General features: G+C 41.1%; 1 protein-coding gene across 1 annotated transcript in view; it reads right to left on the bottom strand.

Moving 5' to 3' along the window:
• Window positions 1-24,863, bottom strand: part of COL4A4 (collagen type IV alpha 4 chain) — a 135,706-nt gene that overhangs the window by 36,540 nt on the left and 74,303 nt on the right. The window contains exons 23-32 of the mRNA XM_059928837.1: window positions 15,894-15,966; window positions 14,840-14,946; window positions 11,727-11,910; window positions 9,883-9,951; window positions 8,029-8,136; window positions 7,323-7,541; window positions 5,285-5,446; window positions 4,068-4,238; window positions 2,778-2,921; window positions 315-422 (exon numbers count right to left, since the gene is read on the bottom strand). Coding sequence (XP_059784820.1) covers window positions 315-422; window positions 2,778-2,921; window positions 4,068-4,238; window positions 5,285-5,446; window positions 7,323-7,541; window positions 8,029-8,136; window positions 9,883-9,951; window positions 11,727-11,910; window positions 14,840-14,946; window positions 15,894-15,966 — 1,345 coding nt within the window. The remainder of the gene's footprint in view (window positions 1-314; window positions 423-2,777; window positions 2,922-4,067; window positions 4,239-5,284; window positions 5,447-7,322; window positions 7,542-8,028; window positions 8,137-9,882; window positions 9,952-11,726; window positions 11,911-14,839; window positions 14,947-15,893; window positions 15,967-24,863) is intronic.

Here is a 24,863-nt window from a genome sequence, read left to right on the forward strand (position 1 = left end):
CTCATTTTCAGATCAGCCAGCAAACCCAGGAATACTTTCAACCTGGTACCAGTATTTCATGTATCTGTCTGGACTGATCCTAGTTTGGAATATCCAAATCTATAAACACATATGAACTACAGCTAAGTTCTAGCATGGAAAGAAGAGTACCATGAGGTTCTTTAGTGTATATTTTTATTTTTATCTAAAGGATGACCTTTCCTAATCTCCGAATTACAGTTTTCTTGGGAAAGTTGTCTAATATGCATGCTTGTTTGAATGACCTGTAAAGAAGTCGACTTATTTGACATGGTTAAAAAAACATAAGCATTTACCTTCTTCTCCTGGGAATCCACCATCTCCAGGAGGTCCAGGTTCCCCGGTTTCCCCCTTTTTAGAAACAATATCCATTTCTCCTTCATATCCTGGGGGTCCTCTTGCTCCTTTAGATATTAATTATATAAGAGCAAAACAAAAGGAAGCACCACACACGTGATTATTCTGTTACAGCTCCTCACGTCCAGTTTGCAAATCCCCATTTAACCTACTAAAGTGTATTTATGTTCATAGATTGCACGGTATCAGCATTGTTGATTGACTTCCTAAAGGAAGGGCCATGCCTTTTACATTCCTTTCCCAACTTGTCCAGCAAAGGGGACTGGTGTACACTGAGGGCTCAGTGAATGTTCGCTAAATTCAACCAAACTCGTCTCAGAGTCTTCAGTAAAAAGAGACAGGCTTGAAAAGTTCCAGGTCTAAAATACATCTCTTTGTGGTACATATATAAAATGGAATATTACTCAGCCATTAAAAAGAATGAAATAACGCCATTTTGCAGCAATATGGATGGACCTAGAGATCATACGAAGCAAGGTAAGTCAGAAAGAGAAAGAAAAATACCATATGATAATCACTTATATGTGGAATCTAAAATACAACACAAATGAACGTATCTATGAAATAGAAACAGACTCACAAACATAGGGAACAGACTTGCAGTTGCCAAGGGGAAGGAGGAGTGGGGGAGGGAAGGACTGGGAGTTTCGGATTAGCAGATGCAAACTGATATATATAGAATGGATAAACAGCGGGGTCCTACCATATAGCACAGGGAACTATATTCAATATCCTGTGATAAAGCATAATGGAAAAGAATATGAAAAAGAATATATATATATGTATAACTGAGTCACTTTGCTGTACAGCAGAAATGAACACATTATAAATCAACTATACTTCAATAAAATTTTTAAAAAATACATCTCTTTATCCTGTAAATTTTGAATTGTCCATCTCATATTTTCCAGTTCCTTATCTTCCCCTTCCTAACCAGCCTCCAATATTTTCCTTACATTAAAAGAACAGACACTTAACTTGTGTCTCTATGTGTTCTCCACATAGAGAATTCTAAGAGGTAGGAAGGGTACACAATATTTCTCCTGATTTTTGCAAACACTATCCAGTTGTAGATGTGGGCTGGAGTGGGCTCATCCCAGCTTGATGAGAGCCACTTACTAACAAGTCAAGAATTTTGTAAACTAGTTGTTAAACCATCGGCAGTTTTAAATCAGTCATGTTGAGCGTATTTATGGTGGGAGTATTTACACCCTGGCAATCAGCAAACTGTAGTGTAGTAATCAGGGCATTTTTAAAAAACTTTATTTTAGAGAGCCAGCTTACCAGAACATCACTGGCATTAACCCAATTTTAAATATTTTTAGTGGGATAATTATATAGAAGCACAATAGCACAGCAAACATCACTTATCTAAGCTAACAGAGAATGACTCTGGTTCCTTGATTCTACATAAATAATTTACAGGCTAGTAAAACAAAAAATAATAGTAGAATCAATCAACTAAAAGTAATTTGAATTAAATATGAGGTTATTTTCCCAAAGAGCTTTAAAGACAGAAACGTTGTTTCTAGAAATTGTCAAGCATTCATTCTTAACACTGGAAATGAAATCTTACCTTCACTCACCACAGCCTCATGGCTAAGAGATCAAAGTAAATATTTAACAGGGATGGGCACAGAACATTGACACCAGTGGTCTTGAAACTTTTTTTTAAATAGTAACGGAAACTTTTCTTTAAATGAAGCTTGGGAGAGATGCAATTCATGGCCCAGATGAAAGCGGACTCATCTAGTTCAGTGGTCAGCAGACTACAGCCCACGGGCCAGATCCCACCTGCTGCCAGTTTTTATGCAATCCATGAGCTGTGAATGATTTTCACACTTTTAAATCATTGGGGGAGGGGACTCAAAATAAGAATAATACTTTCTGACATGTGAAATTAAGTGAAGTTCAAGTTTCAGTGTCCATAAATAAAATTTTACCAGATCACAGCTATGTTTGTTTGTTTACGTGTGGTCTCAGGCTGTTTTTGCGCTACAAATGCTGAGTTGTGTAATTTCGACAGAGACCATATGGCCTTAACAAAAAAACTGCTTTTTTCATTTAAAAAAATTGAAGGAGGGTTTGGGGAGTCCTGCCTGCACCCCCTTCCCAAAAGGTGAGAAGGTTTTCTGAAACCCAAAAGCTATAAATCAAAGCCCTTGTTAATTTTTTTCTATTAACATAGCAATTCATTTGCCATAGTTATATGGGATAAGATTGGGAGGAAAGGAAACTACATTTTGCTTAAAATCCTAAAACAAACACCATAGATTCAAAAGGCAGCAAAATCCAAGCCGCAGGATAGTTCCATTTTATTTTTTCAGGGATCATACTTACAGGTTCTGGTCAAACACTAAAAACCATCTATGCTGCATCGCTGTGCTGTTAGCTGCGTTTACCTTTGTCACCTTTCGCTCCTCGGTCTCCCTGGGAGCCGGGCCAACCCTTTTCTCCGGGTTCTCCCTTTCTGCCAGGGTGTCCGTCTGGGCCAGGTTTTCCTCTCTCTCCCGGAAAACCCAGGAAGCCGGGCAGCCCCTGGGGTCCTGAGGAGTAATATGAATTTTTAGGGAAAAGTTTTATAGGCTAGTATGGTTCCTAGATCTGCGTTCCTTGCCGTCCGCGTGGAGAGGCGAACTCCCCCTAACTCTGAGCTTGTGCTGAAGGGAACAACCACTGCCAGCCTCTCGCCTGTAAGAGACATTCTGTCCCATCCAAGCCTCAGTTTTCCCCCCCACAGATCTGAACTGCAGGCCTTTATGCTTCTGAGTCCGGATCCCAAAAAGCTTTAAGAGAACTGGGCTTCCCTGGTGGCGCAGTGGTTAAGAGTCCGCCTGCCAATGCAGGGGACACGGGTTCGAGCCCTGGTCCGGGAGGAGCCCACATGCTGCGGAGCGGCTAGGCCCGTGTGCCACAATTACTGAGCCTGCGCTCTGGAGCCCGTGAACCACAACTACTGAGCCCATGTGCCACAGCTGCTGAGCCTGTGCTCTGGAGCCCGTGCTCCACAGCGGGAAGCCACTGCAATGAGAAGCCGGCGCACCACAATGAAGAGCAGCCCCTGCTCTCCGCGACTAGGGAGGGCCCGCGTGCAGCAACGGGGACCCAATGCAGCCAAAAATAAATAAATAAAATAAATAAATTTAAAAAAGAAAGAAGCAGAAGTTCAAAGATGTTGGTCTGGGCCTTGGCACACAGGTAGTGCCTGAAAAAAAAAAAAAAAGAGAACTGGGTGTTGGGGAGGGAGGGGGAGGGGGGGGGGAGGGGCCCATCCAAAGTGGAAGAGGGAGGGGGAGGGGGGATGGGGAGGGGGGAGGGAGGAGCCCATCCAAAGTGGAAGCACATCAGCCCTGACCACCCCCCCCGCCCCCCCCCCCCCCCCCCCCCCCCCCCCCCCCCCCCCGCTCCATCAATACCACCCAGTCCTTCGGGCGGAAGTGTGTGTGGGTTCTGTGGACCTAACCCCTCCCCCCAACACTCCCGTTTACCTAAACCAAAACACTCTGCCCCTGGAAATTACAATACAGAAGACAAGAAGAAGGGAGAGGTCACACGGGAAAGGACCAAGTCAGGCTAATATACCAGTAAACTCTACAGTATGGTCACATGTAATTGTCTTCACTCGGCAGTGGATTTCAAGTTTATAAAATGGTGGGTTGTGGGGGGGGGAATAATGGAAAAGCAATACCCACCCTTTGGGCCTGGAAGACCAGGTAGCGCATCATCCCCAACGGGGCCTGGGACTCCCGGGGGCCCTGGGGGTCCATCTGCCCCTGGCCATCCTGGGAATCCGGGGAGGCCCTTCATTCCAGCGGGTCCAGGAGGCCCCATGTCCCCTTGTTGTCCTTTCCAACCTGGGGCACCTGTGACAAACCGCAGTGACAACAATGTAGGAAGACTGAGAACTGGCTTCACACACGAGCAGGAAAAAAATCCATGGTAGCTTAAATTGTGTATCTGTGGCCAAGTAAACGATATTTATCAGCTAAAATCACAGTAGCGACTCTCCATCAGTCTAAGTATATATTTTTCTGGCTGCTATAAAAAGAAAGGCAGATTACTTGAATAAATATTTCCCAGTTGAGATGCATTATAAAGTCTTTTAAAATGGAAAATGGATAAGGGTAAAGAATTTACATTTACTCTTGGGTGGGGAGAGGGTGGGAACTAATAGAAGAAAACATTCCAGGTGCTTCTTAAAGCTACAGCCATGTGAATTTTGGTCAAGCTGTTCACTGTGTAATGAGAGAATTATAGGAATCAGCAACGTCATCTAGAATTATTGGTGATTAAAAACAAAGCTGTAGTGGCAGGGTTTGCTCCAATCTCGTTTTGATCCTTTGAGAGGGTGTATTCTTAGATTTGGATAAACACAGTAGAATTTAAATAACAGGTGACAATCTGGATGGTGAAATAAAGATCATAGTGGAAATAGCCCCCCAGCACCTTGTGTTGAGAGACACTTTCTCATGGGTCTCTTTGATGTCTTGCTGGGTATTCCAAGAACAGAGGGTCCTGACCCATCCTCACTCGGGCTATTTCTCAAGGTTGTGTTGGCAGCGAGCAGCCTGACAGATATAGTGCCTCCCCCAGTAAGAAAAGCAAGCTGTCTTGCAGGTTAATGTACAGCTGTTGTATCTCAGGCTCAGAAACTGCAACCCACCATGTGTGCGGCATCCACTAGCCCCTCTTATATCACCCCCGAGACACTTGGGTGACACAAGGAAACGATGCAAACCAACACGAAACTCATGCTACTTGCGGTGCCATAAATAATCAAATCCTTTGTTTCTGACCCAAGAATCTTGCTTCTGCCAGCATCCGTAAAAGAGCAACAGGTGAGCTTATTCCTCTGTTAGTAGGGTGAACCCCACACCTGTCACAGTTCTTGACACCTGCCGACACTTACCTGGACTTCCTGGAGCTCCAGGGAGCCCTGGTGGCCCTGGTCTCCCTGGAGCGCCTCTTTCACAGGAATGGCCGGGTGGACCTGGGATCCCTGGAAACCCGGCACTTCCCTCTCTCCCTTTGGGACCTTTGAGACCCGGGAATCCGGGCATGCCAGCTGGCCCTGAAATGATACAGTTCATCTGTGACACTGAGGGCATAACACTACATAGACGGCCTACAGTGGTATTCATGTGTATCAATACTGGAGGTAAACATTTTGATCCCGGCTCTGGGCTCCAATGAGTTAAGCCTCTGAATGGATTTTCTTATCATAGATCGTAGTGAGCTCCAAGTGCACGGTAAAGCCATGCATTGCTAAGAGAATCACTTGATAACGTTATGTAGACAATATAGAAGTTGCTTATGCAAATTAAAAATCCATGCAGTTCTTCCTGATTTTCATTCACCTCTAACATTGCGGCAGGCTTTACACCAAACCACCACAATGCTTGCACGCCCAGTTTGTACTGTCTGAATTTGCATTCTGTAAACAATTTCATCACTCCAACTCTCAAAATTTTTATTTATTGGAAAGATAGCATCATGATCTTCAGGGGGAAAAACGTCTTCCATAATTCTACACCCTAACCTAAAAATCTACTTTATTGTTTAATGTTTTCATTGTATTTTGGTTCATATGTTTGCATTTTTAAAATAGTAATCCCAGTGCACTTTCAATTGTTGGGTTATTTCATATTGCATGTTAATATGCAAATGTTTTCCATTTTACTGTAATCTTTGCAAATATAATTTTAATTGTTAATAGCTGAATAGTATTCCTTTGAGTGTGGTGTGTGAGCGTGTGTATGTACGTATTACTTAACTCTCTTTACTGTTTTCAATTGTTCCTCTACTGTGAATAATACTACAACAGTATTTTCGTACTAACCATCTCCTGTTGAATTCTTCCCTTAAATACATTTCACAAGTGAGATAGTGGGATTACTGGGACAAAATTACTTTCATTGACTCACATAAAGTATTATCTTGTTACGTTCCAATTAAATGGGTTTTTGTATATGAATGCTTCTGACTTACAAACTATTGGATAAGCTCTCTGAGGACGAAGAATGTGGCTTGTTTCCCCGCCTTCCATTTTCCCTGTACTATTGTACTATCATGGGTACCTAATGAACACTGGCCCATCCATCATTAGAAAAGAACCAGAACAGTGTTTGTAAAAGTCTGATCTGGGGTCCACTTTGGGTCACCATCCCCCAGGGGTTAAAGTTCAGACTGGAATGCTGGGCTCCACCCAGTTCTGATGTAATGAATCACAATTTCCGAGATTGGGGCCCAGAAGATGGTGATGTTAATGACCCCCACCTCTACCCCTGTTTTTTGGGGGGGGGAGGTGGTAATTTTAAGTACATTAAAATCTGAAAACCTCTGCTGGGGATCCTGAAGGATCCATAGCGATTTCAGAAAAGAATGTGAATCAGTGCCAGGGCCACCTCCCCATCTTAAGTTTCACTGCCCTGCCTGCTACCCCTGCTGGAATGAAAGTCCCTCTGTCCTGTCACCTGTCCAAAGGACACAGCGTCTGCCAGGACTCAGCTCGTGCCTAGCTCTCCCCCAGGGCTCTCCTTTGAATGCCAGCCCCCCCTGCTTTGCCCCAGGGAGCTGCTCTTCTCTGACAGCCTGTCGTGCCCTCCTTCAGCCTGGCAGTGGCAGTGGGCGGGTCACCCAGTCTCTGCTCCTCAGCGCTAACATACTGGCCTGAAGTCCAAAGCAGGCAGATGTCTGGTAGCTGCTGAATCAGACGGAACAGACTGAGCCACAGTGAGCTGGGCTTGAAACCAACCAGTAAAATGCAAAGGCAACACTGCGGATGTAGGTTATTAGAAATGTAACCACTGCCCATGTATGAAGGAAGATGCTTGACTGAAAATTTTACATTCTAGATTTTTAAGGCAAGATAGTCTAGACACTCTTCAGGGACCTGTTCCAGAACCGAGCTGGCTTTATGGACCACAGGAAGAGCACAGCCCTCATACCTGCAGCCCCCGGTCGTCCGGGATCACCTCTGAGTCCTTTTGACCCTGGTACTCCTAAAAGACCCCTCTTTCCTGGGGGTCCTGGGTAGCCAATAGCAGAGTCTCCCGGAGGTCCTTTCTGACCATTCACTCCAGGTGAACCTGGAGAGCCTGGGGGCCCGACAAGGGAGGACCCCTTTTCACCTCCAAAACCTGGATCTCCCATATCACCATGAAAACCTATTGAACAAAAAATTGTTTAAATTGTTACATGTACAGATACAGAACCAATACACATATAAGACTACTGCTTTGATAAAAACACATTGTTTTAAAATACAGGGATACCTACTAAAATTAAGAGTAACTTAATAGGCAATACTGTTTTTTGCCACCTTTTGTCAGAAAATGAATTGTAACTCCGTGTTTCCTATAAGCCAATGACATTTCCCTAATTGCTTTCATTTACCGGCAAACAGTCTGTCTAGACTGAGCAGTTCCTACAACACAATGTAATATAATAATAATATAATATAATAGCCTATAACTCATGCTCCAGGTTTAAGGAGCCCTGAGACATCACAAAAGTATCATAACCTAGAAGTTATTGAAACATAGCTAAGAGCTTACTATATCAAGAAAAACCATTCCCCCACCATCTAGGGATCCCTGGGCCATTTGCTGACTAAGATCATGAGACATTCCTAAATGAAAAGCACTTATTTACCAGGTGGACCAGGGATTTCTGAGATTCCTGGTTTGCCACGTTGACCCTTTTCCCCATCCAAACACCTCAACCCAGGAGCTCCCCGACGACCTGGAAATCCCTTCGGACCTAAACAAAAACAACAAAACACAGACACAATAAAACACAAATCCAATGAGGACAAAATAAGATGATTTTTAAAATAAAATCTATGTTAAGTCTTTCTTAGGCTATTTCTACTTTATGGACGTATAGGTGGTGCCTAGCCTGGTGTTTATAAGTCTTGTGCTCCAAATAAGATTTTCATAGAGATTGTGTTAAGGTACTTTCTCAGAAGCCATACTGTAAAGAATTCTTTCTGAAAGCCTTTGGGACGTATACCACCATTCAGATGAATCTTTTGATACCTTCCCATGCTGAGTCTCAAACACAAGTATGTGAGGATAGCCTTCCTTGTAAGAGGACAGAGGTGGTGGCCAGTGTGTGGCTTGATGAGAAAGCACCGGAATAAAGACCAAATCTACTTCCCTGCATCTTACTGCATTTGCCCTTAAATGAAGTACAGGCAAAAAGCACCTGCAAAAGGAATTGAGATTTTTTTAAAACCTTCTGTGTTTTCCTACAAGGAGTTATCTAAGCTAAAATAACTTATAAATCATGAACTTCAAAGGAGATGCAACTGCTAGCTGAAACTTTGAGTGTTCACTTCCCTTGAGGCTGAAGCTGCTGAAAGTGATCATACGTGTTTTTTATCCATCCATGTCAAGGTACCAGCAAATGTGAAGATGAACGTACCATCAGTCAACCAACCATTCTTCACTCCACTGATATAGAATTATATTTCCACACCCTTGCCACTGCCTTGTGGTGGGTGGCCCGTATTTCCCACACTTTGATCCGGGGCTTGCCCATGTGACTTGCTTTGGCCAATAGGATAGTAACACCATGAAGTAATGAGAGGTGTGAACAGTGCCAGTGAAGCTGGGCCCCACCCTCTGGCATTTCTGCAGCCACAGGAGCAGAGCACACCCTGACCTCACAATGAGATGCCTGCTGCAGACCTGACCTGACCCAGAGCCAGGCACGAAGCCGATAGAGAGCATCTTAGATCAGCTGAACCCCAACCAACGACAGACCCATAGACAGAAAATAAATACTATTTGTTAAAGCCCACTGCAGTTTGGAGGTTGTTACACAACACTATTGTGAAAGCTAGTGGTTATAGAGGGCAGTAGAGAGTCATTCATCATTCAACGCTTAAACACTTTTTGTATTGATAGTTACGTAGAACAAGAAAGGTGACCTTTAGTGGCCATGCTAGTAGTACTTAACAGGTCAATTTAAGTGAATTCTAAATAAATAAAAAAGAATTAGACAAAATCCTTTATATAGATTTAGGTTTAATTCAGCTATAAATAGGTGATTGAGTCAAGTGCAGTGGTTGTATGAAACTGTAATCAGGGGTGTAGATGCATGGGCATTTTTCAGAATGTTTCTGGTCAGATATTTGGGTCTCTCGGAAAGCAGAATAGAGTAAAACTTATAATCAGTAATCAAATGATCAATTTTCACTCTCGGGGCACAAGTAAAGAAAGAAAATATAGTTTTAAAATGCTCAAAGGGTAATCATTTTTGCCGATATGTGATCAAATCAAGGTAAATTTTGTTGCACAGAAATATTATTCAGAGTGTGTTTGGTGGACTGCGGACTCAAGGGGAATGGCTACAAATGCTGTTTCCCCATAGTCCCTCAAAACTCTATAATCAGGGTAGAAATATCCTAAATAGTTCCCTGAGGATTTGCTATTGGTTTATCTGTCTTGCCAGTTCTTTTAGTTGGGAATGTGTATGACAGTAACTTCTCCTTGATCGTACCTGGAGGTCCATCAAAACCTGGCAGGCCTGGCCTCCCAGGGTAGGTTACGTTACAAGGAATTGTATCACCTGGAATGAAAAAAAAAAAAGTGGCATTCACATAATTGATAGTCCAATGCAACATGAATCTCAATGACAACTCGATCAAGATACTTCTTCATACAGTATATGTGGAATTCAGAGGAAAAGAAGACTCTCGAGTCTCATTAGGTCACTTGAACTACGTTTATCTTGAATTTCTAGAAAATCTGTCCTGAAATCTGAACTTCAACTGTCAGACAGTAATAGACAGAAGGGGAATAAGAAAAATATTGATTCCAAGAAATATCAGTTTAATAACCTACAAAAAATAATGGATGTATAGACCCATGGATGTCTAATACAATGGAATCAGAAGCTTTGATAAATCATGAAATAGCAGCAAGCATCCAACATTGAGTTCCCAAGATTCGACTCCTAGCTTGGATGTGGGGGAATTGTGCAAATGAAGAGACTGGGAGAGATACTAATAACAGCTTCCGTTTACTGAGGGCCTGCCACGGGTCAGGTGCTTCAAATATATTGTCTCTGGGGGCTTCCCTGGTGGCTCAGTGGTTGGGAATCCATCTGCCAGTGCAGGGGACACGGGTCTGAGCCCTGGTCGGGGAAGATCCCACATGCCGTGGAGTAACTAAGCCCATGTGCCACAACTACTGAGCCTGTGCTCTGGAGCCCACGAGCCACAACTACTGAGCCCATGTGCCACAACTACAGAAGCCCACGTGCCTAAAGCCCGTGCTCCGCAACAAGAGAAGCTACTGCAAGGAGAAGCCCGCGCACCGCAACGAAGAGTAGGCCCAGTTCACTGCAACTAGAGAAAGCCTGCATGTAGCAATGAAGACAAAATGCAGCCAAAAATAAAATAAAGAAATTTATTTTAAAAATACATATATATACTGGCTTTTGTTTTTCTAATGACTTTGCAATGTGGTTTTGTCATCCTTCATTTCACTTGGTAAAGAAAATAAAATTTCAAAGTTGTGCTCTGAGTTTTCTTCTCCTTTAAAATGGAATGTTTCCCTTTTATAACAGAAATTACATCTCATAATGTATTACACCATAAGCTCTTAAATAAAAAATGTACCATATGAATAAAAATAATGTTATATTTTGATGGTTCCAGACCATGATCTTAAACCATATCAAATTCCAAGGTATTTGTCTTTCTATGTTGTCAAAGCAAGAACCAAACGTATTATTATATTATAAAATTTCACAAGTAACTATGTAACTCAAGTCATATGCACAGATTACAAAAGAGAAAATCTTAAATCAATCTTTTTCCAACCTTTTTAGAAGTTTTGAGCTATAAAACTACAAGTCACTTTATTGTTTGAAATCCAAATAACTGTCAAATATATTTAAAAATCCCTCCTTTTTTTCTCCCTAGAATGACTACAAATGGGTTTTCATGGACAATGCTGTATTTTTAAAATGAAATATTAGTGTTTCTATTCAAATAAAATGCATAATCTCAAAAGATAGTAAAAAAAGAGAGATTTTGAATATATACATGTATGTAATTTTAAGAGTCAGATTGTCCACATTGATACTGAGAAATGAATGAAAGGCAATTTGCCAAACCAATAAATCAGCAAAGACATCTTAGCATTTTAAAGATTTGTTTTAAGTATTGATTGTGCTGTAATGCTTTTGTTTGACAACATTCAAGGTTTGAACAGTGAATTGTGGGAATTTTATTTTAGAGGTTCTACCATAACTGTAATAACTTTGCCCAGAAGAGAGGCTTACTTTAGTTTCCATGATTTCACTTGACATTCTGCCACAAAAACATTCAAAATTACCTTTCTGACCCTTCCAGCCATCAGGGCCCCTCTTGCCTGGGCAGCCTGGAGCTCCTGGTTGCCCCCTCTCTCCTGGTGGACCAGGAAATCCCAGTCCTGGAGGCCCCCTAGGTCCTGCTCTGCCCGGGGGGCCTGGTGGTCCAGGAGGCCCTTTATCACCTGGGGCTGCATCTTCTTGATCTCCCTGAGAACATTTGCATCAAGAGTCAATTACCAACCTTTGAAAGGCCATGAACTCAAAGCATTCATTGTCATGTAGGCTACAAAAATGCATGCAGAAAGCCAGTTAATTCTAGAAGTTACTTAATAGCAAATGTAATTTTTAATGATTAACTAAGATTCTTCTTAATGTTTTACATACATATTTACAGACATATATATGCTCTTGATGTGTGTTTTATGACTCAAAAACAGAAAATTATATGTGTTATGTCTTAAATACAGAATAAGAAATTTTATTTAGAACCACTCTGTGACAGCAAATACAATAAAATATAGAAATGCATATATTAAGGGAAGTAGTGGGCTTACAAACTAAATAAATTCTTATGTATTAGAAACGTTTTTTTCTGCATGATTGTAAGACACAGGGATGGACTTTATCGCCCTCCACCTCTGTGGGCCAAGGGCTGACAAATCCTTTCTCCTCCTGCATAAGAATTTGACCTTTGGTTAATGGTCTAGTTTTGCTCTTCAGGAATCTGCATAAAAATGGATGTCAACTTCGTTACTAGACCACATTGCTTATGGTAAAATTAATCCCTGGCTGCAAAACTTGCATCTGGTCTGGAAGAACTATAAAGACCTGTGTGGAGCCTTTGTCAGGGCTTCCTTAAGAGGCGGCTCCTGTAACTGGCAAGTTCCTTGTGGGGTCCTCGCAAGCTAGCTGTGCGGTGCAGATAACACTCCCGTGGAGAAGGAGGCTTTCAAGCCCAGGCTGCTCACACTTCTGTATATGGGAATCTCACTGCCTTCACCCCAACTGAATGAAAAGCTGCAAGGACTCTTGTGTATGAGGAATGCCTGACACTGCCCCGCAGGCAAGTGGAGGGTCACGCTTTCTAGCCTTCTGAGCGGCCTGATCCCAAATGTGGTCTATGAGTCTGAATTGTTTCAGACTCAGTCTGAAACTCTAGAGAGATTCCCCCGTCCCTAGTGGGTGTTATAGAAATTCCTCTCCCAATGTGATCTGTAAAAACACTTCGGTTTTTCACAGTTAGGTTAGTACATGATGACAATTATCACTCAGTGACGTTGGTTTCTAAATACAGCAGTCCCCTGCTTATTCACGGTTTCACTTTCCAAGGTTTCAGTTACCCACGGTCTGAAAATATTAAGTGGAAAATTCCAGGCGTAAACGATTCACAAGTTTTAAACTGCGCTCCGTTCTGAGTAGCATGATGAAGCCGTCTTGCTCCATCTCACTAGGGACGTGAATCAACCCTTTCTCCAGCATATCCTTCAGTTAGTCACTTAGTAGCGTCTGGTTATCAGATTGATTGCAGTGGTATCACAGTGCTTGTGTGCAAGTCACCCTTATTTTACTTAATAACAGCCCCAAAGCACAAGAGTAGTGATGCTGATAATTCAGATATGCCCAAGAGAAGTTGTAAAGTGCTTCCTTTAAGTGAAAAGGTGCAAGTTCTCAGTTTAATAAGGAAAGAAAAAAGAATCGTATGCTGAGGTTGCTAAGATCTATGGTAAGAATGACTTTTATATCCATGAAATTGTGAAGAAGGAAAATGAAATTTGTGCTAGTTTTGCTGCCACACTGCAACCTGCAGAAGTCATGGCACAGTGCTTGCTAAGTGCTTAGTTAAGATGGAAAGGCATTAAATTTGTACAATAAGATATTTTGAGAGAGAGAGAGACACTACATTCACATAAATTTTATTACAGTATATTGTTATAATTGTTTTATTTTATTATTAGTTGTTAATCTCCTACAGTGCCTAATTTATAAATTAAACTTTATCATAGGTATGTATCATAAGTATGTATGGGGTCGGGTACTATCCACGGTTTCAGGCATCCACTTGGGGTCTTGCACCATATCTCCTGTGGATAAGGGGGGGACCACTGTAGTCTCTTAAGTGGAAGAATGAATGAAACAGGGATTACCAAATCTAAAGCAGAGAAGATTATTTATATACTCAATATCCACTGAAAGACCAGAAAGCTATAAATACCATCTAACCCAACTTCCAAACTTCCGTCTCTTATTCACATGTATTTTATCAGATAGGATTCCTATAAAATCAGAACATGGTCCTTCCTTTTTACAACACTCTCAATGGCAGGCTGCATGATCTGGTGGAAACAGCATGTACTTGAAATAAGAAAGACTGGGGTTTCCCTCCTGTTTAGCCTACTTGATAGATAGTTGACCTTGAGTAACATACCCTAGGCCTCCATCTCCTTACTGTAAACTCTCAAAGATAATTATTCCTCCGAAGACAACAGTTACGAGTAAAACATCTAGCTCAGTTTGTGTGGCATTGCAAGCATTCAAAAATACCTCATATGCCAAGATATTTTAAGTTCCTGATTATGTCTCATAGTCTTTTCTTATGAACTTCATCAGCTACATGTGGTCTCCACCCAAAACAAGTCTGAAAAACGCAGAATTATCATTTATCAGTGGGACTTTCCATCAGCCAATACGTCTATCCAGTGGATCTGCACTAGTTCATCCTTTCTCGCTTGCCACTTCCCCTCATGTGCTTCTTCATCAGAGAACAGAACTGAAGGTAATTATCAGGACCTGTGTGCTAGCCTCCACCCTACAGAGTCAACTGAACAGACCTGAGACCAGTGGGGGCTTTGTAGAGAGACAAGGGCCCCAGAAGGAAATAAGCACCACGAGAATAATATAAAGACTAGGGACAGAAAATCTGGCTATGATGAACTGCCACTCAGGATTTTAGACCATCTGCAAAAAGCCATACCTTTTATAACAGCCATCTTTTTGTGGCAGTGAATCAAAGGTGACTCTGATTTACAGCACGTTGACACTTCACTGTTCAGCTTTTTTAAACTGAGAAGGGGAAAACAGATGCTTTGTGACCATGTAAGAGAGTGAAACTCTATAGCAGGAGAAGAATTATACACACCAGCGGTCCTGGGTCCCCTTTTTCTCCAGCATATCCATCTTGACCGTGTTGTCCCTGCTGCCCTGGAAATCCTGGGGGCCCATCAGGACCTCTTTCTCCTTTGTGCCCTGGTAACAAAGGCCGAAAGAGTCAAGCCCTTCTCAGCAATGGATGAAATAGAAGGAAACAAAGAACTAAAGATAAAGGCAATGACCATGACCCTGGGCTGGTAGAGGTTCCTCTGAGTGTCTCAGTTGACTAAAGTCACACGAAGACAATCATGCAAAAGTCAAAGGGGAGATTGACAATTGCCAAACCCATTGAATCTCTTATTTGGGAAATGTCTCTTTTCCTGTTCTGACAAGGAGGTTGTGTGTGGAGGTGCCAATCCCTACAGCATCTTCCTCTGCTTGTGTGACACCAAACACGGTATGCCATCCCCTGGCCATAGTGAGTGGGGGAATGGTCCATGGTTGGGCCCATGCCCCAGGCTAATCCAGTCCTTCCTGGACCTTGTTTTTCTAACTGGAGCAGAAAGAGGTAGAGCTCTCTTTCACCTCTGGCTGTTAAGAACTTGGAGCTACCTGGGGGCACGTACCCATAGCCCAGAGAAAACCAGATGGGAGAAAATGCAGACGGTGCAAAGAAAGATGCAAAATGCCGAGACAGCCTTCTCATGCAGTCGTCCCAGTGCAAACCATACACCTAACCTTTCAAATTTTGTTTAAGTCAATAAATTACTTCTCTAAAAACACTACTTCAAGCTGGGTTTTTGTCGTTTACAACCAAAATATTCTTGATTAATACAGGATACTATAATGCAGTGAATAAATGCTAGGCAAATCAAAGGAGATCTTGTTTCAAACCCAATTCACAACAATGAGGATTTGAGCACAGGATTTAGGCTCAACATTCACACGACTCCGAAGGGCAGGGAGTATTTTTTTTAAGCAATCTCAACAATCCCAAATCTTATTATAGAATTGATCTGCGGTCACAGGAGAAATTAATGCAAGAGAATGGTTCATACATCATTCATAAAATGGCAGGGAGCTAAGTGATTGATTATGCTCACCTTTCACTCTTGATACAACCAGGTCACCTTTTTCTCCTTTGCTGCCAGGTGGTCCTGAGGTACCAGGTTTTCCCTTGGTAAAAAATACGAGGAAAAAATCAGTTTAACTGTGACGGGTCAAAAGTTATTTGTATACATCTAACCTCTCTCTTCTTTCCTTCTAAATCAGCTGCTCTAGATTCTAGTTTGGTACTGTTGATGTCATTCTCTTCCCCACCTTCCAAGGGGGGTCCTGCCTTACAAAACTGAGGTTCTTGAGCTGCATGTGAAAGCTGGTGGAATCTGAATAACGTCTGTGCCTGAGTCAACAGAAATGTATCACTGTCAGTTTCTTGGTTTTGGCAATGTACTACGGTTCTGTAAGATATTCATTGGAGGAAGCCGGGTGAAGTGTACATGGGACCTCTGGGTATGATTGTGCAACTTCTTGTGAGTCATAACATAAAAATTTATAATATAATTATCATAAAAATAATTTATAATTAAAAAATTTAATTATCTTGAGTGTTGTAATGTAGAATTGGGAGGAAAGCAGGGGAGAGTTTAACCACAACAGCTGGCACTAGAGCAGAACACAGAGGTTTAGGAATGAATGTGATGAAAAACACTGTGATATTGTAGGACACTGATGAGCAAGAGGAGGCAATCTTTCTGTAATCCATGTATTTCCTCTGTATGGCAAGTAAACAACTAATTTTGGCCAATGGGCTCATCATCTTTTAACTTCAACACTGCTCTGAGACTGGACTATTTCAGTCATGGTTTTGTGTTACACATTATTAAATAGTAAGCCATATCAAAAATCTGTAATCCTACCTTTGGTATATTAGAATGACCAAGCATTATGGTAAACACAGTTATAGAAGCACTGTACATAGCTTAAGGTCACTTATCTGGTGACCTCAATGATCAAGAAACATAGACAAGAATTTGAAAGGAGGTAAAAATGACTGAGCAGACCACTTGCTTTGCTTACATAGATGCCACTTTGTCTTTTTTTCATACAATCTTAACAGCATGGTCAAGCAAGCTTAATTATCTTTTTAACTGGCCTCTATTAGTTCATGAGCAGTGAACTACAAAGGGGGGTAGAGGTACAAGTAGAGAAAGGACGATGGCAGCATCAAACAATAAGAGCAAAGAAAAAGCCTAAAATGTATACAACAGGTATCAAAACTAAAGTGGACAAAATGTTTGGGAGCCATTTAATGTAGAGAAAATACAGCTCCACACACTACTCAATACTCCCATTCAGAGCACCACCTAAACGAGCTCCAGAGACGGGTGCGAACCTCGGTTATCAGCGCGGACACCAGAGACGGGCATGAGATGCTAAGGCTGCTGCTGCCGCCACCAAGAAGCCTGTGTGCGAGCACAGGTCACTATCCACACCTCCCCTCCTGGGAGCCTGTGCAGCCCGCCACCGCCAGGGTCCCGTGGTCCAGGGACAACTTCCCCGGGAGAACACACGGCGCGCCTCAGGCTGCTGCAACGTTACGCCGGCCTCTGCTGCCGCAGGCTCGCCCCACATCCGTACCCCTCCCTCCCCCCGGCCTGAGTGAGCCGGAGCCCCCGAAGCAGCTGCTCCTTTAACCCCCTCCTGTCTGAGCGGGGAACAGATGCCAGAGGGCAACCTACACGCAGAGGACGGGCAAAATCCAAAGTTGAATCCCAGGAGCTGTGCAAACAAAGAAGAGAAGGGGAAATCTCTCCCAGCAGCCTCAGGAGCAGCAGATTAAATCTCCACAATCATCTCTGGAATACCAGAATAGACAACGAATCAACCCAAAATTGAGGCAGTGGACTTTGGGAGCAAGTGTAGACTTGGGGTTTGTTTTCTGCATCTAATTTGTTTCTGGTTTTATGTTTATCTTAGTTTAGTATTTAGAGCTTATTATCATTGCTAGATTTGTTTATTGATTTGGTTGCTCTCTTCCTTTTTTAAATTTATATATATATATATTTTTTTTCCTTTCTCTCTTTTTGTGAGGGTGTAAGTGTATGCTTCTTTGTGTGATTTTGTCTGTATAGCTTTGCTTTTACCATTTGTCCTAGGGTTCTGTCCATCCATTTTTTTTTTTTTAGTATAGTTTTGAGTGCTTGTTATCATTGGTGGATTTGTTTCTTAGTTTGGTTGCTCTCTTCCTTCTTTCTTTTTTTATTACTTTTTTATTTTTTTTATTTTTAATAATTTTTTAATTTAATAACTTTATTTATTTATTTATTTAATTTATTTATTTTTTCTCACTTTTCTTCTGAGCCAAGTGGCTGACAGGGTCTTGGTGCTCCAGCCAGGTGTCAGGCTTGAGCCTCTGAGGTGGGAGAGCTGAGTTCAGGACATTGGTCCACCAGAGACCTTCCAGCCCTACATAATATCAAATGGCAAAAGCTCTCCCAGAGATCTCCATCCCAACACTAAGACCCAACTCCACTGGACAACCAGGAAGTTACAGAGCTATGCCAAACAACTAGCAAGATAGGAACACAACACCACCTATTAGCAGAGAGGCTGCCTAAAATCATAATAAGTTCACAGACACCCCAAAACACACCACCGGATGCTGTCCGGCCCACCAGAAAGACAAGATCCAGCCTCATCCACCAGAACACAGGCACCAGTCCCCTCCACCAGGAAGCCTACACAACCCACTGAACCAACCTTAGCCACTGGGGGCAGACACCAAAAACAACGGGAACTACAAACTTGCAGCCTGCGCAAAGGAGAACCCAAACACAGTAAGTTAAGCAAAATGCGAAGACAGAGAAACACACAGCAGATGAAGGAGCAAGGTAAAAACCCACTAGACAAACAAATGAAGAGGAAATAGGCAGTCTACCTGAAAAAGAATTCAGAGTAATGATAGTAAAGATATCCAAATTCTTGGAAATAGAATGGAGAAAATACAAGAAACGTTTAACAAGGACACAGAAGAACTAAAGAGCAAACAAACAATGATGAACAGCACAATAAATGAAATTAAAAATTCTCTAGAAGGAATCAATAGCAGAATAAGTGAGGCAGAAGAATGGATAAGTGACCTGGAAGATAAAATAGTGGAAATAACTACTGCAGAGTAGAATAAAGAAAAAAGAATGAAAAGAATTGAGGACAGTCACAGAGACCTCTGGGACAACATTAAACACACCAACATTCGAATTATAGGGGTCCCAGAAGAAGAAGGGAAAAAAAGGGACTGAGAAAATATTTGAAGAGATTATAGCTGAAAACTTCCCTAATATGGGAAAGGAAAGAGTCAATCAAGTCCAGGAAGCACAGAGAGTCCCATACAGGATAAATCCAAGGAGAAACACGCCAAGATATATATTAACCAAACTATCAAAAATTAAATACAATGAAAAAATATTAAAGCAGCAAGGGAAAAGCAACAAATAACATACAAGGGAACCCCCATAAGGTTAACAGCTGATTTTTCAGCAGAAGCTCTGCAAGCCAGAAGGGAGTGGCAGGACATATTTAAAGTGATGAAAGGGGAAAACCTACAACCAAGATTACTCTACCCAGCAAGGATCTCATTCACATTCGATGGAGAAATTAAAACCTTTACAGACAAGCAAAAGCTAAGAGAATTCAGCACCACCAAACCAGCTTTACAACAAATGCTAAAGGAACTTCTCTAGGCAGGAAACACAAGAGAAGGAAAAGACCTACAATAACAAACCCAAAACAATTAAGGAACCTACATATCGATAATTACCTTAAATGTAAATGGATTAAATGCTCCAACCAAAAGACATAGACTGGCTGAATGGATACAAAAACAAGACCCGTATATATGCTGTCTACAAGAGACCCACTTCAGACCTAGCAACACATACAGACTGAAAGTGAGGGGATGGAAAAAGATATTCCATGTAAATGGAAATCAAAAGAAAGCTGGAGTAGCAATTCTCATATCAGACAAAATAGAATTTAAAATAAAGACTATTACAAGAGACAAAGAAGGACACTACATAATGATCAAGGGATCAATCCAAGAAGATATAACAATTGTAAATATTTATGCAACCAACATAGGAGCACCTTAATACATAAGGCACATGCTAACAGCCATAAAAGGGGAAATCAACAGTAACACAATCATAGTAGGGGACTTTAACACCCCACTTTCACCAATGAACAGATTATCCAAAATGAAAATAAATAAGGAAACACAAGCTTTAAATGATACATTAAAAAAGTGGACTTAATTGATATTTATAGGACGTCCCATCCAAAAACAACAGAATACACTTTCTTCTCAAGTGCGCATGGAACATTCTCCAGGATAGATCATATCTTGGGTAACAAATCAAGCCTTGGTAAATTTAAGAAAATTGAAATCATATCAAGTATCGTTTCCAACCACAACATTATGAGACTAGATATCGATTACAGGAAAGAAATCTGTAAAAAAATACAAACACATGGAGGCTAAACAATACACTACTAAATAACCAAGAGATCACTGAAGAAATCAAAGAAGAAATTAAAAAACACTTAGAAACAAATGACAATGAAAACACGATGACTGAAAACCTATGGGATGCAGCAAAAGCAGTTCTAAGAGGGAAGCTTATAGCAATAGAATGCTACCTCAAGAAACAAGAAACATCTCAAATAAACAAAATAACCTTACACCTAAAGCAATTAGAGAAAGAAGAACAAAATATCCCCAAAGTAAGCAGAAGGAAAGAAATCATAAAGATCACATCAGAAATAAATGAAAAAGAAATGAAGGAAACAACAGGAAAGATCAATAAAGCTAAAAGCTGGTTCTTTGAGAAGATAAACAAAATTGATAAACCATTAGCCAGACTCATCAAGAAAAAAAGGGAGAAGACTCAAATCAGTAAAATTAGAAAGGAAAAAGGAGAAGTAACAACTGACAATGCAGAAATACAAAGGATCATGAGATATTACTACAAGCAACAATATGCCAATAAAATGGACAACCTGGAAGAAATGGACAAATTCTTAGAAAAGCACAACCTTCTGAGACTGAACCAGGAAGAAATAGAAAATATAAACAGACCAATCACAAGCACTGAAATTGGAACTGTGATTACAAATCTTCCAACAAACAAAAGGCCAGGACCAGATGGTTTCACAGGTGAATTCTATCAAACATTTAGAGAAGAGCTAACACCTGTCCTTGTCAAACTCTTCCAAAATATAGCAGAGGGAGGAACACTCTCCAACTCATTCTACGAGGCCACCATCACCCTGATAACAAAACCAGAAAAAGATGTCACAGAAAAAGAAAACTGCAGGCCAATATTACTGATGAACATAGATGCAAAAATCCTCAACAAAATGCTAGCAAACAGAATCCAACAGCATATTAAAAGGATCATACACCATGATCAAGTGGGGTTTATCCCAAGAATGCAAGGATTCTTCAATATATGCAAGTCAATCAATGTGACACACCATATTAACAAATTGAAGAAGAAAAGCCATATGATCATCTCAATAGATTCAGAAAAACTTTTGACAAAATTCAACACCCATTCATGATAAAAACCCTCCAGAATATAGACATAGAAGGAACTTACCTCAACATAATAAAGGCCATATATGACAAACCCACAGCCAGCATCTTTCTCAGTGGTGAAAAACTGAAACCATTTCCTCTAAAATCAGGAACTAGACACGGTTACTATTATTCAACATAGTTTTGGAAATTTTAGCCACAGCAATCAGAGAAGAAAAAGAAATAAAAGGAATCCAAATCAGAAAAGAAGTAAAGCTGTCACTGTTTGCAGATGACATGATACTATACATAGAGAATCCTAAAGATGCTACCAGAAAACTACTAGAGCTAATCAATGAATTTGCTAAAGTAGCAGGATACAAAATTATGCACAGAAATCTCCTGCATTCCTATACACTAATGATGAAAAATCTGAAAGAGAAATTAAGGAAACACTCCCATTTACCATTGCAACTAAAAGAATAAAATATCTAGGAATAAACCTACCTAAGAAGACAAAAGGCCTTTATGCAGAAAACTACAAGACACTGATGAAAGAAATTAAAGATGATACAAACAGATGGAGAGATATACCATGTTCTTGGACTGGAAGAATCAACGTTGTGAAAATGACTATACTACCCAAAGCAATCTACAGATTCAATGCAATCCCTATCAAACTACCAATGGCATTTTTCACAGAACTAGAACAAAAATTTTACAATTTGTATGGAAACACAAAAGACCCCGAATAGCCAAAGCAATCTTGAGAAAGAAAAACGGAGCTGGAGGAATCAGGTTCCCTGACTTCAAATGATACTACAAAGCTACAGTAATCAAGACAGTATGGTACTGGCACAAAAACAGAAATATAGATCAATGGAACAGGATAGAAATCCCAGAGATAAACCCACACACATATGGTCACCCTATCTTTAAAGGAGGCAAGAATATACAATAGAGAAAAGACAGCCTCTTCAATAAGTGGTGTTGGGAAAACTGGACAGGTACATGTAAAAGAATGAAATTAGAACACTCCCTAACACCATGCACAAAAATAAACTCAAACTGGATTAAAGACCTAAATGTAAGACCAGACACTATAAAACTCTTAGAGGAAAACATAAGCAAAACACTCTATGACATAAATCACAGCAAAATCCTTTTTTCCCCACCTCCTAGAGAAATGGAAATAAAAACAAAAATAAAGAAATGGGACCTAATGAAACTTAAAAGATTTTGCACAGCAAAGGAAAACATAAACAAGATGAAAAGACAACCCTCAGAATGGGAAAAAATATTTGCAAACCAAGCAATTGACAAAGGATTAATCTCCAAAATATACAAGCACCTCATGCAGCTCAATATCAAAAAAACAAACAACCCAATCTAAAAATGGGCAGAAGACCTAAACAGACATTTCTCCAAAGAAGATATACAGATTGCCAACAAACACATGAAAGGATGCTCAACGTCACTAATCAATAGAGAAAGGCAAATCAAAACTACAATGAGGTATCACCTCACACCATTCAGAATGGCCATTATCAAAAAATCTACAAACATTAAATGCTGGAGAGAGTGTGGAGAAAAGGGAACCCTCTTGCACTGTTGGTGGGCATGTAAATTGATACAGCCACTATGGAGAACAGTATGGAGTTTCCTTAAAAAACTAAATATAGAACTACCATATGACCCAGCAATCCCACTACTGGGCATATACCCTGAGAAAACCATAATTCGAAAAGAGTCATGTACCACAATGTTCATTGCAGTTCTATTTACAATAGCCAAGACATGGAAGGAATCTAAGTGTCCATCAACAGATGAATGGATAAAGAAGATGTGGCACATATATATGATGGAATATTACTCATCCATAAAAAAAAACCAAATTGAGTTATTTGTAGTGACGTGGATGGACCTAGAGACTATCATTCAGAGTGAAGTAAGTCAGAAAGAGAAAAACAAATACCGTATGCTAACACATATATATGGAATCTAAGAAAAAAAAAAGTTTCTGAAGAACCTAGGGGGAGGACAGGAATAAAGAGGCAGATGTAGAGAATGGACCTGAGGACACGGGGAGGGGGAAGGGTAAGCTGGGACGAAGTAAGCGAGTGGCATGGACATATATACACTACCAAATGTAAAATAGATAGCTAGTGGGAAGCAGCCACATAGCACAGGGAGATCAGCTCAGTGCTTTGTGTCCAGCTAGAGGGGTGGGATAAGGAGGGTGGGAGGGAGACGCAAGAGGGAGGGGATATGGGGATATATGTATACGTATAGCTGATTCACTTTGTTATACAGCAGAAACTAACACACCATTGTAAAGCAATTATACTCCAATAAAGAGGTTAAAAAAAAATACACAACAACAAAATCTCAGCAGCCACAAGAAGTCTTCTCTGCCGGGCATGTACTAGTTATTTTATACACAGTCTAGATCAGGGACTTCAACCGTAGATGCCCACTGGGGGGCCATGCTCTTCCGAAAAGCAGGCGAGAGGGCATGGTGGAGACTCGAGCCCCCAGACCTCCTCAGCTTCCGGCAGTGGTGGGGATCCATTGACCTGTGCTAATGAGCTTCCAATTTCTCAAGGTCAGCCGTAAACATATTAATAATACAAAAACAAACACTGTGAGGACAAAATGAAACACGCTGGAGGTTCAGATTTAGTCCATGGCAGTTTGTGACCTTTGGTTTGCGCTGCAACTCCTCAGGGGCGGTGACCCTGGCCATCTGGTTCACTGGTGTGTACTTTGTAGCTCTCAGAATATACTGTTGAATTGAATTCTTACCAACAAACTTGTAGAACAGGTGTTGCTATATCCATCTTACAGGAACACCACAGAGCTCACAAATGTCAGAGTTGGGATTTGAAGCTTGGTCCATGTGCTCCTAATCCCTACGCCTTGCAATAGAGCGTCGTGGTGGCAAACCCCCATCCTGGGAACTGCTCTCAGGCTAAGGCAATGAATACAAGGCTTTGGTCCAACCACAGAAGAAATTGCAAAGAACTTAAACCTACTTTTCTGTTTTCTACTTTCCCACATATCTGTGGCTTCTGGGGCCAGGGACCAGCAGAGAGAGATGTACGACGGAGTGAGAGCACCCAAGAATGCTTGTCTGTGGGTCCTTCAAGCTCTCTCTTTCTGTCCATCCCTCCCTCCCTCCTTTCCTTTCCTGTGCCCCATGGTATGAACTTGGTCCCTAACTATGATCACAGTGAGATGAATTTAGTACAGAGAAGTCATATGGACAGAATCATACACAGAACAGAGACATCAGAAATACGGCCAGTTTAATGCAACATTGTAAATCAACTATACTTTAATTTAAGATAAAAATTTTTTTAAATTAAGAGGTAAGCCCTGGAGCAACTGAATTACATAAACCTCCGCCAGGATAACCCTGGCTGAACTAGTAATCCGCACTCCAAGATGTTAGCTCTGAGAAGCAACTCAATGTGAAGGAAGAAAAATATTTTAG

The sequence above is a fragment of the Balaenoptera ricei genome, chromosome 7 (genome assembly GCF_028023285.1).
Source record: "Balaenoptera ricei isolate mBalRic1 chromosome 7, mBalRic1.hap2, whole genome shotgun sequence".
NCBI lineage: Eukaryota > Metazoa > Chordata > Mammalia > Artiodactyla > Balaenopteridae > Balaenoptera > Balaenoptera ricei.